We start from the raw sequence: 18,111 nt of genomic DNA on the forward strand, positions 1-18,111 counted from the left end.
GTCTCAATTGTTAATAAATTTGGAGGCCAACCAAAAGTTTTCAAGCTAAAAGTTCCAAGGTTTTATCCTCATTAGTCATTTTTATGGCAGTCCCAAATTATAATTTTACCTTTCTTTTCAGCATCAAAAAAAAAGTCAAATTATTTCTTCTACTCATAGGCCAGTTAATTCTATAATTAAATATAAGTTTTTAAAGCCTTCCAAATTATTTCAGCTATTTCTCTTCCACTTTCCTCCCTGAAAATTCAGTCCAAAAATCATTATCTGGGTATGAGAAAGGAAGACCATGTTGGAAGGAGAACTACAGTGGCCTAAGAGCAGTGTGTTAGAGACTGCAAAATGAAGATGACTTCGAAAGGTGTCCTGGGAGAAGACCGGAACCTGAACAGGATGAGGAGGGCACCTATGTGAGAAGACTAGCATGGTATGGGGTGTCATAGCACTTGAGAGGGGTGAGTAGGGTCACTGCATCAGAGATGAGAGGGGAGGAGCCTGGGAAATATAGCTGATTAGTTATCAACAGGCATAACTGATCAAGTAAGTAAACATATTAGGATAATGGTTTCTTATCTCAGAAACACTACTAAAGAAAAGATGAAAAGTAGAAGGACCCCTGAGGTAACGAACTGAAATTGGAAATATCAGTGTGAACTGTTTTCAATTCAAATGTACAGAGGGATAGATACAGATTAATATAAATGTAAATGAACATTCCTGTGTCCATATGTAAGCATATATGTATGTATAGGAACATATATTTGTTATTTTCTGATTTTGATAGTGTATTATGGTTACATAAGAGAATATACCAAGGTAGGGAAACACACAAGTATCATGCATCTCAAATGTCTGCAGGGGGAAGGAAAGAAATTATATACTATATTTGAAACTTCTGTGCTTAGAACTATTTCAAAATTAACACATTATTTCAGCACAAGAATCACTATAAATCAATGTCACAGGCTACTAATTACATAAAATACTTTGTACCTATAGTTTCCAATTTTTTGGATAACAACTCCTTTGGAGAATCTATATATCACAAACTATCCCGAAAAAAAAAATAATAAAAATCTCAGTTTTGTTTCAGGAAATTTAGTCAGTGAACTCATTTTGTTTGCCCCCATCTCCCCTAAAAAATCTGATTTGGATCTTCAGTAACTTCACTACTGCCTTAAATTATCACTCCTACATAGTAAAATATATATTTAAAAAACTCAAATGTAAATGCATGAAAATTATATACTTAAATATGTTTCTGTTTACTCAAACAGTAAATTTAAATAAAATTAACAAGGTTGGCTTTCCCAACTTTAACCACTTTGTAAGGTCTTTCATGGCAGACAGGTTGTATCTTTCCAACCTTTAAAATAATTCTTATGTTCTGAAGCTCAATGGTGAAACAATATGGTTTATTAGCATAAAATTATCTTTCCAAGAAAATCTTCCTGCTGCGTACTAATGCATGAAATGATAGAGAACTTCCTGCTTTGGAACAGAGTAAACCTGGTTACTAACACAGAAATCACTCAATTTCTAAATGTTCTGGAAAGAAAAATGTACTAAGAGTATAAAGGGGAAATTCTGACCTTCTGTGGTGCTGAGCTGTCTCTAGTTATAGTTCCAAAGAAGAGACATTAATACTATTTCATATTTGAAACTATTTAAGAGACAAGTGACAAAATTACCTAGGAAAAGGATGGACCCACCTGACCAACTAATAGTACCTGATCTCCATGCCCTAGATTATGGATGATTTCAAAATTGCCCCTTAAGGATCAAGAAATAGCACCCTGCCATGCCAAGAGAAAAACCACACACTAAAAGACTCTCTCCTGTGTGAAAAATCTGTAAAGAAGTTTGCACTGACAAGGGCTTCCTTCATTACCTTGTCTTCAAAGTCCTAAGCACCTTTCTTTGCATATAGTGCCCAGTCTTTTTAAAATTTAATATTGATAGGGGTTCCCGGGTGGCTTGAGCTGGGCATATGACTCTTGAATTCAGCTCAAGTCGTGATCTCAGGGTTGTGGCGTCCAGTCCCATGTAGGGCTCCAAATTCAGGAGGAGTCTGCTTCTCTCCCTCTCCCACTGCCCCTCCCCTCTCAAATAAACCTTTTAAAAAATTTAATATTGATAGACTATATAACCTCTTTTCTGTCCCAAAGTCCAGTAATTAAAATAAACAAATATTTCATAACTTTTATTTCAGTCCATCTATCTAATGAATCTTGAATATATTCAATATCAAGAAAACAATTTCCCTATGGCTGGAAACCATCAGCATTCTCACCAGTCTTCTCTAATTCAGCCCCATTTACTATAAGATTTATTTTAGTGATCTCAGAAAGGTTGTTAAAAGGGTGGCCATGTTTTTAATCATAACTGTACTCTTTTATCCCCAACCCTCCACCCACCTCCCTATTTTCAATAGACTATGATCTATTTTCAAAGACTGTATTAGGATAGAACATGTAAAAGAAGTCAAAATAGATTAAGAATTATAATTCAAGGATTAACCTATATATATTTTAAAAATCACACAAAATGACTTTTTTTTTAAGCCTACTAAATGAACAGGGATATTATCCAGAGTACATTTCTTATGTATGTCAATCCAGGCATTATCCCGTTACAAGATTGAAAAACTCCCAGTCTATAAAACTGCTTTGTGTTTTTCTAAATTATACTTTTCCACAATTAAAATGCTGAAAGTAAAAATAAAATAAAATAAAATAAAATGCTGAAAGTAAATCAGATAAAGAATTAAATGTATAAAATGTGGATATTCTGACTACTAAAAATATCATGTACCATTTTCCCAGGAAATAGTAGTGTATGATTGAAGACAGTGGTCTGCTTTTAGCCAGTCTTCTTTCTCCAACTTATGTTGTTTGTATATTTCTTATGCCAGTTATCATTTAATGTTGTAGTCAACTTGTATACTTTTGTCCTCCTCTACTATTCCCTTACAGTGTCTTCAACTACATTTACATTCTTCCCTTCAGCATCCAGGGAATGAATAGCCCCCCCTTCAATTATATTATACATCTCAAATTGGGCAGAAAATATTTTCTCTTTTTTAAAAGTATATAATTAGTAGAACAAACTTTTAAAAAAACAATTTGCCGGGGCGCCTGGGTGGCTCAGTGGTTTAGGCCACTGCCTTCGGCTCAGGTCCTGGGATCGAGTCCCGCATCGGGCTCTCTGCTCGGCAGGGAGCCTGCTTCCCTCTCACTCTCTCTGCTTGCCTCTCTGCCTACTTGTGATCTCTCTCTGTCAAATAAATAAATAAAATCTTTAAAAAAAAAAAAACAAAAACACAATTTGCCAATATGTACGAAGAGCCACAGAATGTTGAAACAATTTGCTACAGTAATCCTACTTCAGGGACTATAAAGAAATATAAATAAAGAAAATAAAGAAACTGCCCTCTGCTTCCCAACACACATACACAAACCCTGTGTTTAAGAATCTTCACTGCCATGTTATTTTTAACAGGGTAGGGGTAAAAACAAAGTTAATGTCAATTACTGAAGAAATAAGCTACAAAAATTATGGTATATTCAGTCATAGATTAGAATATTATGCAGCCATTAAACATCATAGTTAAAATGTTGACCAAATTTTCCATTCCACAAATTTTTACTGTAGCATTATTATGAGATCAAAGAGAGCAAATCATTCAAATATCAAATGAAAAAGCAATGGTTAAAATTTGAGATAGCCACAGGTGGAAATATGCAACTGTCAAAAGTAAAATATTGAGGATAACTACAGCAAAATATTAATGATAATTATCTCATCATTTTTACTTCTTTCTAGTATTTCCTAATTTTCATGTGTTTCAGGTATTGTTATAGAAAAGTCGTCTTTTCAGAGAGGCAGATCTGCTCTGATAACTCTAAACAGATCCCATGTTTATTTTAAATAATATAATCTGTAATTATTTTACATATTGTTTGCCTATCTCCCTAAATTAACATAAACTCTAGTCATCTTCCTACACAAGTCACGACATAATTACTGAAATTTACAACTCTAATAATGCGGTATTTATATAAGGAAGAACAACTGAATGAAATACACCAAAGGTTGCAAAGAGAACCAACCACGCACATACTATCTTTTTTAAAAATCAAGCTTCTAATAAATGGTTTGGGGAGAACTACTTAACCATTTGAAAAATAAAACAAACATCAAATTCCTGTCTCACATCTCATACCAAAAACAAAACAAAACAAAACAAACAAAAAACAAAACAAACCGGGGTGCCTGGGTGGCTCAGTGGATTAAAGCCTCTGTCTTTGGATCAGGTCATGATCCCAGGGTCCTGGGATCAAGCCCCACATCCGGCTCTCTGCGCGGCAGGGAGCCTGCTTCCCTTCCTCTCTCTCTGCCTGCCTTTCTGCCTACTTGTGATCTCTGTCTGCCAAATAAATAAATAGATAAAAATCTTTAAAAAAAACCCCATATGGATTTAAGATTATAGAATAAAAAGTTAAACCTTTACTCTATATACTTAAATAAAATACACTGGAATTCCCAGTAACCTCGAACCAAGCAGGAAGACATCAAGAACAAAAGCCATAAGAAAAAAGATTGCATGGACAACATAAAATCAAGTTAAAACAAAACACAGAAAAAATTCTGGCAAAAAATGCCAATATCTAATTATTGCTAATACTACTATTATTATTAATAATAATACTATTATTAATAATATGAATAGTAATAACAATAAATACCCTGGAGTCCTGTATCTTATTAAAGAAAAAAAAATGAGCAGAGCTTTTTAAATTAGAACATGCTACTTACAAAAGAATCAATACTAAAAATAAATACTAGAAAAAAAATAAGTTAACCAGCAACAATAAAATACAGATGAAAATAAGATACCAATTTTTAGGCATTAGATTGGCAAAAAAAGACTATAATACCCATTGTTGAGAGTATGCACAGAAAAGAGTATTGTTAACACTAGGTAAGTGGCAAAATGGTATACAAACTATTTTAGGGCAATTTGGTATTATCTACTAAAATGCTTAAGGGCGCTTGAGTGGCTCAGTCTGTTAAGCGTCTGCCTTTGGCTCAGGTCATGATCCCAGCATCCTGGGATCAAGCCTCATGTTTCGCTCCCCGCTCGGCAGGGACTACTTCTCCCCTGCTTGTGCGCGCGCTGCTCTCTCTCTCTCTCTTTAATACATAAATAAAATCTAAAACAATAATAATAAATAAAATAAAACCCTTAAACACAGGAATTCAAACTTCCAAAGCTTTATCTTAAGGAATTGATTAAAAATACAAGGACAGACAGAACTATAATCGAGTTTATATATAATTATCCTGATTGGGGTGCCTGGGTGGCTCAGACGTTAAACGTCTGCCTTAGGCTCAGGTCATGATCCTAGGGTCCTGGGATCAAGCCCTGTATCAGGCTCTCAGGGAGCCTGCTTGCCCTCTCCCACTCCCTCTGCTTGTGTTCCCTGCCTCACTGTATCTCTCTGTTAAATAAATAAAAAATCTTTTAAAAAATTTATCCTGGGGCGCCTGGGTGGCTCAGTGGGTTAAGCCGCAGCCTTCGGCTCAGGTCATGATCTCAGGGTTCTGGGATCGAGTCCCGCATCGGGCTCTCTGCTCAGCAGGGAGCCTGCTTCCCTCTCTCTCTCTCTGCCTGCCTCTCTGTCTACTTGTGATCTCTCTCTGTCAAATAAATAAATAAAATCTTAAAAAAGAAAAAACAAATAACAATTAAAAAAAAAATTTATCCTGATGTTGAACAACATGGCAAATTATAGAATACCCAACCTATACAAGCCATTAAAGTCTATGACACAAGCATAGCTAGTTTATCAAAGAATATCTAACATCAAAAGATGATCACAATTTACTGCTTATTTTAGAGAGCAATCACAGAACATCACAGATAGATAACTCAGTGACAGGTTTTGGTAATATTTATTTTCATTTTGTTTTTCTGCATTTCCTAATTTTTATGAATGAAACACATTATCTTTATTACAAAAGCACATCTTAAAATACACAGGTGAAAAACCTAGAGTGAATTTTAAAATTAAAATAGGGAATATGTGGACGTATGTGATTTCTTTTTTCCCAAAACTTCCTCTGCTTTAAATTACTTCTTGTAAGATAAAATTCACATACCATAAATTTCACCACTTTAAAGTGTACAATTCAGTGGTTCTTCTAGATTCATAACATTGTACAATCATCGATTACTTTTATTACCAAAAGTAAAATAAAAATAGAGTTCAAGGAAGAAATTTCTGAAATATTACTCAAAGCATTTCAAGTCTCCAACATATCTTAAATTCAGAATTACACATAATATCACAGAATGCCGAACAACCTAAAAACAAAATGAGTCAATATTACCTTTCAGTTTCTTGAAATAACTCTGGATGTTGTTACAATTCAAACACCAACATGAAGGTGAGAGAAAATGACAATTATGACAGACAATGTATATCCTATTACCAACTACACACCTCCTAAACTTTAGCTTATAAGTCATATACGAAAAACACATTATGATAAACTTGAATCCCCAAAATGGCCAAAGCAATGTAAGTTCCTTCCCATTGACAAAAATAGAAATGTCAATCCCGCTACTAAAGACATTTGGTATAGGTCAAATATATCACGACAAACACTAAATAAAGAAAACCTCTACCATAAAAATTGTGTCAAGTTCAAAACTGCAGAAATGACAGAACTGTGGATTTTATCCTCTAAGAATTAAAAGCACAAATTTACAGTTATAAGTCATGGGAATGAAAAGTACAGCATAGGAAATACAGTCAATAATACTGTCATAACTTTGTATGGTAACAGATGATAAGGTCATTTATCACAGTAATGCACAGAACTGTCAATTCACTGTATTATATACCTGAAACTAGTAATACTGTAGGGTCAATTATACTTCAATTAAAAAAAAATTCAAAATAATAGATTTAATATCACTTGTTTTAAAAAATATTTTCTGGTAAGATAAAGCAATCCATAGTCTGAGTTCTAAAATCCTGGAGAATTCTAGTAAAATTAGGATTTTATAATTAACATTTTACTTCTCAGCATAGTCCAGTCTAATTAAGAAGCACACAAGAGACAGTCAAATTTCAAGCCCTAATCTATTTGACACTTTGCTGAATTAGAGACCTAAGTGTCTTCATTATTTGATACGCTTGACACTGAGTTTTAAACTAAATTTTCACATAAAGGTTCAAAATCAAGAATTCCAAATCTATTTATCTTGGTGGCAATCAAGTTCTTCAAAATCTAGGCTAGCCTACCTTTCCAGCCTAATTTTCAACTATTATAATATCATATCTTATGGGTAAAATCAATGTTCAGGGCAAATTAATCTTGAAAACCCCTGTATCATGCATAAACCACAATTACATACAAAACTGACAACCTGTTTTTCTTCCTACACCAACACATAAACTTGTGTCTGAAAATATATAAAGTAACTAGTTTATATTAGTGCACCATATTGTCACTACACTAACATTCAGCAAGGTAAAATATTCACAATATGAAAGTATGTGGGAGCTGAAAATGACTGGGGAAATAGAAAATTCACCTCTCCCACTTCATGCCTGCCCTAGGCCACACAACTCATTCCAGTGCAATGGCAGTAAATAAACTGCTCACACAAGTATTTAATTCTCAATCATTTCTGCCCCGCTATTCCCTCTCATTTCTCTCTTTCATTTTTTAAGGAAAAACATAACATCCAGATGAAATCATGTAAGTTCAAGGCATACTACGCACACTTTATCCAATACCCTCAAATGAGCCTCTGCATAGTACTTAAGAACACACCAGACTGAGAAGTAGACTGAGTTTGGTTTTACCATTTGCTTAGCAATGTGACCAGGGGCAAGTAACCTAATCTATGCCTCAGTTTCTCCCTCTCAATGGGGATAGTAATACCGGCTTCATAGGATTGTTGTTAAGGTTTGTATGAGTTAGGTACTTACTCAGAACACTGCCTGACACATAAAAGGTTATGCAGGTATTGGCTATTTCTTCCCAAGTGGACCATCCACTCAATGTCTATCCCAATTCTGTTCTTTAAAAATCTGTCCTAGGGCGCCTGGGTGGCTCAGTGGGTTAAGCTGCTGCCTTTGGCTCAGGTCATGATCTCAGGGTCCTGGGATCGAGTCCCACATTGGGCTCTCTGCTCGGCAGGGAGCCTGCTTCCTCCTCTCTCTCTGCCCGCCTCTCTGCCTGCTTCTGATCTTTCTCTGTCAAATAAATAAATAAAATCTTTAAAAAATAAAAATAAAAATCGTCCTAATACCTCTCCTCCTCAAATAAGGCAGAAATAATCTCTAACCATGGACAAGTTCTCCAAATCCTTCAACTTATATGACCCTTAACTTTTGTATGACTCCGTTGATTCATAGATACTTCCTAGAAATGTTACTTACCTTTTTATGTGTACTTTATGTTGTCTAAATTATAAATTTCTTTAAGATATGGGAATATACACTATGCCTCCCTGATACAAAGAAGGCACTTAAATAAGTACTCAATAAATTCTGCTTTTTTGAGGCAAGGTTACTGGATAAAGGTTTTCCAACAAAGGAGTTTCATAAAGAAATCAAATGTTAATATAGATTTTCAGTTTGTATCAATATATAAGTCTTAAATCAAGAATCCTTGGGGCACCTGGGTGGCTCAGTGGGTTAAAGCCTCTGCCTTCGGCTTGGGTCATGATCCCAGGGTCCTGGGATTGAGCCCCGCATCGGGCTCTCTGCTCAACAGTGAGCCTGCTTCCTCCTCTCTCTCTGCCTGCCTCTCTGCCTACTTGTGATCTCTGTCTGTCAAATAAATAAAATCTTAAAAAAAAAAAAAAGAGGGGCGCCTGGGTGGCTCAGTGGGTTAAGCCGCTGCCTTCAGCTCAGGTCATGATCCCAGGGTCCTGGGATCGAGTCCCGCATCGGGCTCTCTGCTCAGCAGGGAGCCTGCTTCCTCCTCTCTCTCTCTGCCTGCCTCTCTGCCTCCTTGTGGTCTCTGTCTGTCAAATAAATAAATAAAATCTTTAAAAAAAAAAAAAAAAAAAAGAATCCTTATAAAAACTAAAACTATTCTGAGTTTATATCTCAAAACTGAGGACTTACAGAATGGCTAAAACTAACAATACAAGAAACAACAGGTGCTGCTAAGGATGCGGAGAAAGGCGAACCCTCTTGCACTGTTGGTGGGAATGCAAACTGGTGCAGCCACTCTGGAGAAGTCTGGAAGTTCCTCAAAATGTTAAAAATAGAACTACCCTATGACCCAGCAACTGCACTACTAGGTAGTTATCCAAATGATACAAAAATACAGATTCAAAGGGCTACATGCACTCTGATGTTTACAGCAGGATTATCAACAATAGCCCAACTATGGAGACAGCCCAAATGTCCATCCACCAATGAATGGATAAAGATGATGTGAGATGTGTGTATGTACATATATGTGTGACACACACACACACACACCCCCACAAATGAAATATTACTCAGCCATCAAAAGAATGAAATCTTGCCAACTGCAATGATACGGATAGAGCTAGAGTATATTATGCTAAGTAAAATAAGTCAGAGAAAGACAAATACCATGTGATCTCACCTATATGTGGAATTTAAGAAAGAAAACAGATGTATGTATGGGAAGGGGGCAAAGAAAAAAAAGAGAGAGGAAAACAAGCCCTAAGAGACTCTTAATGATGGAGAAGAAACTGAGGGTTGATGGGGGATGGCCTGATTGGTGATGGGTATGAAGGAAGGCACTTCTGATGAGCACGGGGTGTTGTATGTGACTGTCATTTAATTCTCAGAAACCATTATTGCACTGTATGTTAACTAAGTAAAATTTAAATTAAAAAAAAAAATGAGGAATTAGCTTATAAGGAAGAACCCGCAGTTAAGAATAATAAAGCAAGGTTAGTTTTAGCTTTCTGTGATTTGCAAAAATACTGTTATATTTGGCTTAAAGTCAGAAAAGCCAAGTATTAGACCCTTACTTAAAAGGTGACTATGTGTTAGATACTCCTCAACTATGTAGATGAAAAGATTCACTCCTTGCATTAAACAAGTCTATAGAGACAGCAACGTGAGAGCTGTCTCTCACATTAAACATTAAACAATAACATTCAAGGTAAAGTGGGTCAGGATATTAACACCCATTCTCCTTTAATCTCAGCTGAAGTCATATTTCACAAACTAATAAGATACTTTCAGAGACTGCATATTTCCTCTAAAATCATTTCAGCTGACTTGAATTCTTTTTCACCTGGAAAAATGTTCGAGATTTTTAAACCAAATATCTGGCCTTGATCCCGAGATATTATTCCACTAAGCATATGTTCAAGAAGTCATTCTTCAAACTAAAATTTTAAATTTTAATATTGAATTTTAATATTGAAAATTTTAATACTGAAATTTTAATTTTAATTTAATATTTTATATTTTAATTTAATTTTAATATTTTTATTTTAATAGTGAAATTTTAATTTTAATATTAAAAAATAAATTGTTTTTAATATTGAAAAATTTTTAGTTTTCAATATTATTTTAATATTGAAAAAATTTTAATATTGAAAAAAAATTTAAATTGTTATAGTTCTAACAGACCTAGAAATTTTTATATTGAAATTTTAATGTTGACATTTTATATTGAAATTTTAATATTGAAAATTTAATTTCAATATAAATTTTAATATTGAAAAAATTTTTAAATTGTTATAGTTCTAACAGACCTAGAAATTTTTCTTACAAATTACAAAAAGATCTTATATGTGTTTACAGTCTGTCATTTAAGATCATAAATGTTATATAAGTAAAAGTAAGATTTAGTATTTCTTTACATATAATGATCATGTTAACTGCCCTATAAAAGGAAAGGTATGTTCTGCATGTTTTATCCACCCATCTATCTAGACTGACCTCTGCTTCACAGTCGCAATTTGCAAGCTGGGTATACTATGCTTCTACACAACCAGAAACAGGTAAGTTAACCAACTCTACCAAACATCAAGTTTGCAGACTTTGGACCATGCTTTAACTACTTAAACTATCACAACACAGATATTTCCAAACGGCCACAAAATGACCGTCTGGTAAAATATTCCAGTCGATTGATAAAGTATTCTCTCCTCCAATGAAGGAGTTATTTCAGAGCTAATTCAATGAATCTAATATTCAATATCCAATAAAAACAACAGGAGTTGAACATAATTAGCAAAAATTAATGAACAGTACAAAAAAGACAAAGTATTAACTCAATTTTCTTTGTCAAGGACAGTGAATCCATTATCCTGCCTTTCACCTTCTTAAAACATATAGAGAAATACAAAGTTTCATCATCCTTAGGATTTACTTTCAAAAGAGCCCACAGCACCTGGTATTCCCAGGCAGTCTCCCATCCAAGTACTAACCAGGCCCGCCCTGCTTAGCTTCCAAGATCAGAAAAGATCGGGCCTGTTCAGGGTGGTATGGCTGTAGACAGGAGTCAACTTCTATTAAGTGAAATTATTATACATTTAAGATTACTAATCTGGGGCACCTGGGTGGCTCAGTCATTAAGCATCTGCTTTTGGCTCAGGTCATGATCCCAGAGTCCTGGGGTCAAGTTCCGCATCAGGCTCCCCATTCAGTGGAAAGCCTGCTGCTCCCTCTCCCACTCCCGCTTGAGCTCCCTCTGTTGCCCTCTCTAATTTAAAAAAAAAAAAAAAAAAAAAATTACTAATCTTATATATGATATACTGTTTCTTCAAATATAACAACGATGGTACCAACATACAATCAAAATAACCTTTGACAATCTCTTAAAATGGGCTTCAGGCAGGGCTTGGTGCTCAGAGGATAAAACACTTAAGAAAAATGTAACTGAATTAGAGAAGAAAGCTGTATTTCACTCACTACAGAACTTATACTCACTGAATGAATTTCCAGGGTAATCACTTGCATGATTATGAACCTCTACCCCACCCTTCTTTCTCAAATTCAGAGCACGTATGTTTAAGTTAAGTACTGATGTGATATGACTCCTCTACAATATATAAGCCAGAAAATAAAATTATCCTGTAATAACTAACCACAAGACACTATTTCCTTTTGTAGCATTACCAATTGAAGAGAATTTCTTTTTTTTTTTTATTTTTTTTAATATTTTATTTATTTATTTGACAGAGAGAGAGGTCACATGTAGGCAGAGAGGCAGGCAGAGAGAGAGGGAGAAACAGGCTCCCCACTGAGCAGAGAGCCCGACGCAGGGCTCGATCCCAGGACCCTGAGACTATGACCCGAGCCGAAGGCAGAGGCTTAAACCACTGAGCCACCCAGGCACCCCTGAAGAGAATTTCTTTACAGTGTTATATTCCTCTACCACCACAGCTTTTCAACTTTTAGTTTTTAAAATTGTGCCACCTATCAAAAAAAAAAAGAGAGAGAGAGCCTAAAAAATACATAAATCCTATCATGCCACCAGGTTAAATTTTAAAATGTACTCACATAAGGGGCACATGGGTGGCACAGTAGGTTAAACATCTGACTTTGGCTCAGGTCATGATCTCAGGGTTCTGGGATGGATTCCTGTGTGGGGCTCCCCGTTCAGTGAGAAGTCTACTTGTCTCCCTGCCCCTCCCCCTGCTCATGCGCTGGCACTCTCTCTCTCTCGAATAAATAAACAGAATCTTTTAAAAAAATGTATTCACATAATAAGATATAACACGATTCCTACAGTCATTTAGGCTACTGTCTTCTTAAATTCATTCAGAGCTGATTAATAACTTAAAACTCAGATCAAAATCCAATTTTAGTAAGAAAACATATCTTACCAACAACCATAAGAGTGAATTCAAACCCTCTCTTCACCGATTTTCTGTATACTTGATTTGGGAGATTTGCAAATCCCACATAGCCTTCAAGGTTCTTCTGTTGCTGAGAAAGGCAAAAGGGCCAAGTTATTCATGTCTCAACAAAACTCTTCTGTCACATATTTCAAATTCCTGTCAATAACCTATTTTAGAAAACCATATAAACTATTATCCATGGCAAATCAAACTGATTGAGTGAATTAGGAGTATGCGTTGATTTGACAATATAATGGTCAATTATAAAAACCCAAGGGCAAAAAATAAAAACCAAAGAAACCTTCCTCAGAGCAAAGATTTCAACTTACAATTAGTCAATGACAAGATTCTGACCAATCAGCTAAATAAATAAATAAAGAAAGAAAGAAAGAGTGTTTCAAGATAAAAAATTTCAAATACCCTTATAGTAGGAACTTTCTTAATTATCCCTTTATACATACTAATCACCACAGGTATGAATTTCTTGAAATTTGTCTTCTTATTCATGAAATGAAATCAAATGTTGAGTTTAAAATAATTTTCTCATAAATTCTTAAAAGTTCTTATGGCCAAGTCAATCAATAAACAATATCTTTCAAGCTATTAATACCAGGTCCAATTATGCCACTTCAGCATTTCAAATGATCCTGTTGCCTCCCTCATCAGGGACATCAGATTTATCCAGATTTTAAAGAAAACCAGAATTCAGTTTTCTGCATTGTTTTTGATTCTTTGATGATCTCAACAATAGTTTCATGAGTAATTCAAAGAAACCTACTTTTAAATTGGTGTAGTAATTAAATCTGACTTTTAACTTACCCAGTGCTGAGAAAAAATGTCCATAGTTCAGACCATCTGAGTGAGTAATCTTACTGGTTAATTTTACTTAGAGGCAGGTCTTAGTCATCATGAAAATACAATAGCAAAATATTCCTAAGAGGTACATATTTCTCTTAAAAGGTTATGACACATTTAATGTCTCATTAAAAAAAAGAAATACCCATGAAATCAAAGCATTAACTCAACACACTTGGATTTAAACAGGAATCTGCATTCCTCACTAGCATCACATGTAACAAAATCCATCCACCTTTTAGAATTTTTTTTTTTTTTTGGATTCATATGAACTAATCTTAAGCCAAATGTTGACAGGATAACCAAGCCAATTAAATGGAAAAGTTAATTTTAAAGACTATAACTAGGATACTAATCAGAGTACAGTATTTTAAAATCAGATATATGAAAACCTACTATGCATAAAGCTAAAAATATATATTAAATATAAGGCTTCCTTAGGTCATATTTCATTGAACTGTAAGTTAAATTTAAGTTAATTTAGACTGAAAACATCTCTGTATAAATTATCTCATATACTCACAGCTACTTTGTAAAGAACACATTTCCATCATTCCAGTGTTCCAGATTCCAACAGAACAGATCCATAGAGGAATAGTAAATGAGGAATTCCAAGAATTGTGTATGACACATTCAGTCCAAACAGGAAAGGCAAATCCATTGGAACATAGCAAAAAATAGAGGGAAAAAAATGAAAGTTACTTACATGTAACTCAACAAATTAGAAATAAATTATACATAAGGTGAGGCCAGGCTTTATACATGCCAAATACTTTTTTTGTGGGACATAAGGCCTAATGAATTTTAATTAATGTTCAGCAGCTCTCCTGAAGACCTCTTAACTTTTTATAAAAGCCAATTACTACTATGTCTTATACTTAAATTTTTAAAAGAAATGGTAGAAAAGCTGTTATGGGGGTGCCTGGGTGGCTCAGTTGGTTAAGCAACTGCCTTGGGCTCAGGTCATGATCCTGGAGTCCTGGGATTGAGTTCCGCATCGGGCTCCACTGGGCTCCCTGCTCGGCAAGGAGTCTGCTTCTCCTTCTGACCCTCCCCCTTCTCATGCTCTCTCTCTCATTCTCTCTCCCCCAAATAAATAAAAACCTTAAAAAAAAAAAAAAAGCTGTTATGTATGATGTTTCAGCAAGGTATATAGGGACAGGGTTTAAATCTCAAGGAAAAAAATGCAACTTTCATACAATTTTGCTTTGTCAATCTCTGAATTAAGACAGCCTATATAAGATAAATGCAAATGTTTTAGTTAGAAACCTTTATTCAGCGCTATAGTTCAAGTTCTATTGATTAAAGTTCAGAATTGGAAGAAACACAGACTTGTGGATACAGGAAAGGGAAGGAAGCTAAAGATAGCAAGCAACAAATGGGAAGATGAAGTTAATGTGAGCTGTAAAAACTGAAAGCAACTAACGAAGCATAAGAAGAAAGTAGACTAACTTTGGACAAAAGTCTGTGAAAACTGTATATTTTTATTTATTTATTTTTAAAGATTTTATTTATTTATTTGACAGAGAGAGATCACAAGTAGGCAGAGAAGCAGGCAGAGAGAGAGGAGGAAGCAGGCTCCCTGCGGAGCAGAGAGCCCGATGCGGGGCTCGATCCCAGGACCCTGAGATCATGACCTGAGCCGAAGGCAGCGGCTTAATCCACTGAGCCACCCAGGAGCCCCTATTTTTATTTTATATTGACACAAATCTATGAGTTATATCACAACCTGGAACACATGACGATATTCAAATGTCAACTTCACAGAGGCCTGCCCTGACCACCCTATCTAAAATTACAACTCCATTCTCCTCTGTACTTTGCTGCAGCTTTATGTTTTTCTTAGTACTTTTTTTTTTAATCATCTAACATACATTTTACTCACCATATTTATTGCACTCTCCACCCTATTCCACCTCCAACTACAATGTGAGCTCCTTCAAGGTGGAGATTAAATAAACTACATAAAATGTGGCATCAAAAAAAGAAGCCGCCATCTGGGAGAGTTGAAAAAAGTTTCAGAGGGAGTATTTTAGGTTGCATATTCAAGGAATGCTCCAGACAAAAGGCATAAGAAAAATGCCAGAGAGTATATCCCTGTGTCTTATTCACTGCTTTATCCTCAAGTCCTAGAACAGTCTTTGGCATATAGTACAATATTGGGAATGGATTAAGAAAAGGGAGGAAAGATTTCTAGGCAAAGGGCTGGGACCTAAAGTAGAGACGAACTTAGTACTTTTAGGCCAAAAAGAGGTTACATGAACTACAATGAAGAAAGCGGTGAATCAGGCAGAAAAGTGATGAAAACGAGGTCAGGAAGGCAGGCAGAGGCCAGACCATGTGGGACCCAGCCAAAGTAAGAAATTTGGATGTTATTTTAGGCATGATGGGAAGCCACTAGAGGGTTGCACACAGGCAAGTGACCTGACCTGATTTGTGTTTTAAAGATAGCTCTCAAGGCTAAGAGAAGAAGTGGAAATAAGAAAACTAGTAAGAAGTCTACTGCAATAGTCCAAGAAAGAAAGGGTATACTGAATTTAGATGGTGTGGTTACAAGAAAAGATAAGAAGAATTCAGAATATGTTTTGAAGGCAAAACTGCCAGGACATTGCTGACGTACTAGGTGTGATTGGTGAAGGAGAAATAGACCAAGATAACTCCTAGGTTTTTGGCTTAAACAACTCAATGGAGTGATATTTCTAAGGAAAAATAGGAACAATAAGGAATTAAAAATTAGGCAGTGAAGGCCCGAACTGTCAAAATCAGTAACAGCTTTGAATGTGTGATGTTTGATGTGTGCATTATACATTCAAGAAGGCCAGTAGGCAGTTAAATACGTAAGTCCAGAAACTGCAAGGCTGGTTGGTGCTGAAAACATAGATTTAGGAGTCATAAGCACATAAGTAGTATTAGAAGAGGGTTGGATTCTCAAGGAAAACTAGAGATTGGGGGGGGTAGCCAGAGACCTGGAGCACTCCAACACTGAGATGACAGACAGGGGGTGAGAAAGATCAGTCAGCAAGAAGGAACACCAGGAATGGCTCAAGGTCACTCAACTCTGTTAAATGCCACTGAAAGGTCAAATGAAATACCGAAGACATAATCATAAAACATAAAACATAACCAAAAAGACATAAACATAAAACTAAGGAGGTTACTGGTTTGGATAAGAGCAGTCTCAGTAACATAGTGAGGAAGAAGAGTGAGTAGGATGAGGGTAAATAATTCTTTGCACATAAATAAAACATTTTAAATAATTCTATGTTTTAAATTAAAATTTTTTAAAAGATTTTATTTATTTGACAGACAGAGATCACAAGTAGGCAGAGAGGCTGGCAGAGAGAGAGGAGGAAACGGGCTCCCCACTGAGCAGAGAGCCCGATGCGGGGCTGGATCCAGGATCCTGGGATCACGACCTGAGCCGAAGGCAGAGGCTTTAACCCACTGAGCCACCCAGGCGCCCCTAAATTAAATTATTTTAAAATTTAACACATTACTTATCAGCCCTCTATAACTATTTCCCAGAGGGAGAAAACCATGTCCTACTCATCTCTATATTCCTAGCAAGATGCCAATACATGAGAGAGATTTTAAAAAGCTAAATGGCTAAATATATATTTTTAAGAAAATTCCTTCTAAGGAAAAAATTGTGTCCAAAGACACCCCCCCCCTCAAAAGACTTTGGGATTATACCAATAATATAACATTGGTTGACTAAAACATATAGACTTTTCACATTTCATAAGAATCATTCCTTACCCCAAATTCTAAAATCAACCACAGTCTGTAATTCAGAAGACTTAACCACCCACTGATTCTTTTCCTGGGCAAATAAAATGTTCACAGTACCAGTGTGAAATATAATCTCTGAATAAGAAACATTATTTATAGATATGAGTGATATAACTGTGACACTTATAAGCATGTGAATAAAGATAAAAGTATATTCTCATGCAGGCTTCTACCAAAATACCTTAAGATCTTAAAAGTATTACTGGATTTGAAACATGAGTTACCTAAGAAGAAACAGTTATCAAATCATCTTTTCTAAAGGCATACATTTACAAAATTCTTTTAGTTACTATGCCAAATTTCAATGTTAAAATTCTTATTTAAGAAAATTAAATCACAACAATTTACTGCTTGTTATTTCACTGCCTGTGGAAATATCAACTTAAATACAATATCCGGTAATTTTAGTGTTTAACTTATTTAACCTTATTTCTAGAAATCAATTATATTTGAAGAAAAAGATGCTTCAAATAGGTTCTAACTGATAGATTATTGGAACCCCTAAGAATACTTCACCTTCTCTTGCCACTTGTTACGATTCCAAAGAATAAAGTTATGAAAATCTTGGCATCTGAAATCCATTATCATTTTTAAAG

General features: G+C 35.2%; 1 protein-coding gene and 1 pseudogene across 5 annotated transcripts in view; both read right to left on the minus strand.

The window, feature by feature from the left end:
* The window catches only part of SEPTIN7 (septin 7), a 115,311-nt gene that overhangs the window by 66,247 nt on the left and 30,953 nt on the right, over positions 1 to 18,111 (minus strand). For 4 of the 5 annotated variants that reach the window (XM_046020724.1, XM_046020723.1, XM_046020721.1 and 1 more), the window contains exon 3: positions 12,854 to 12,956. In XM_046020724.1, coding sequence (XP_045876680.1) covers positions 12,854 to 12,956 — 103 coding nt within the window. Of the gene's footprint in view, positions 1 to 12,853; positions 12,957 to 14,246; positions 14,314 to 18,111 lie in introns of those variants that run through there. The other variant, XM_046020725.1, reaches the window with a different exon arrangement.
* Positions 11,404 to 11,521, minus strand: LOC123952310 (annotated as a pseudogene).

Source organism: Meles meles, chromosome 10 (assembly GCF_922984935.1).
Source record: "Meles meles chromosome 10, mMelMel3.1 paternal haplotype, whole genome shotgun sequence".
Taxonomy (NCBI): Eukaryota; Metazoa; Chordata; class Mammalia; order Carnivora; family Mustelidae; genus Meles; species Meles meles.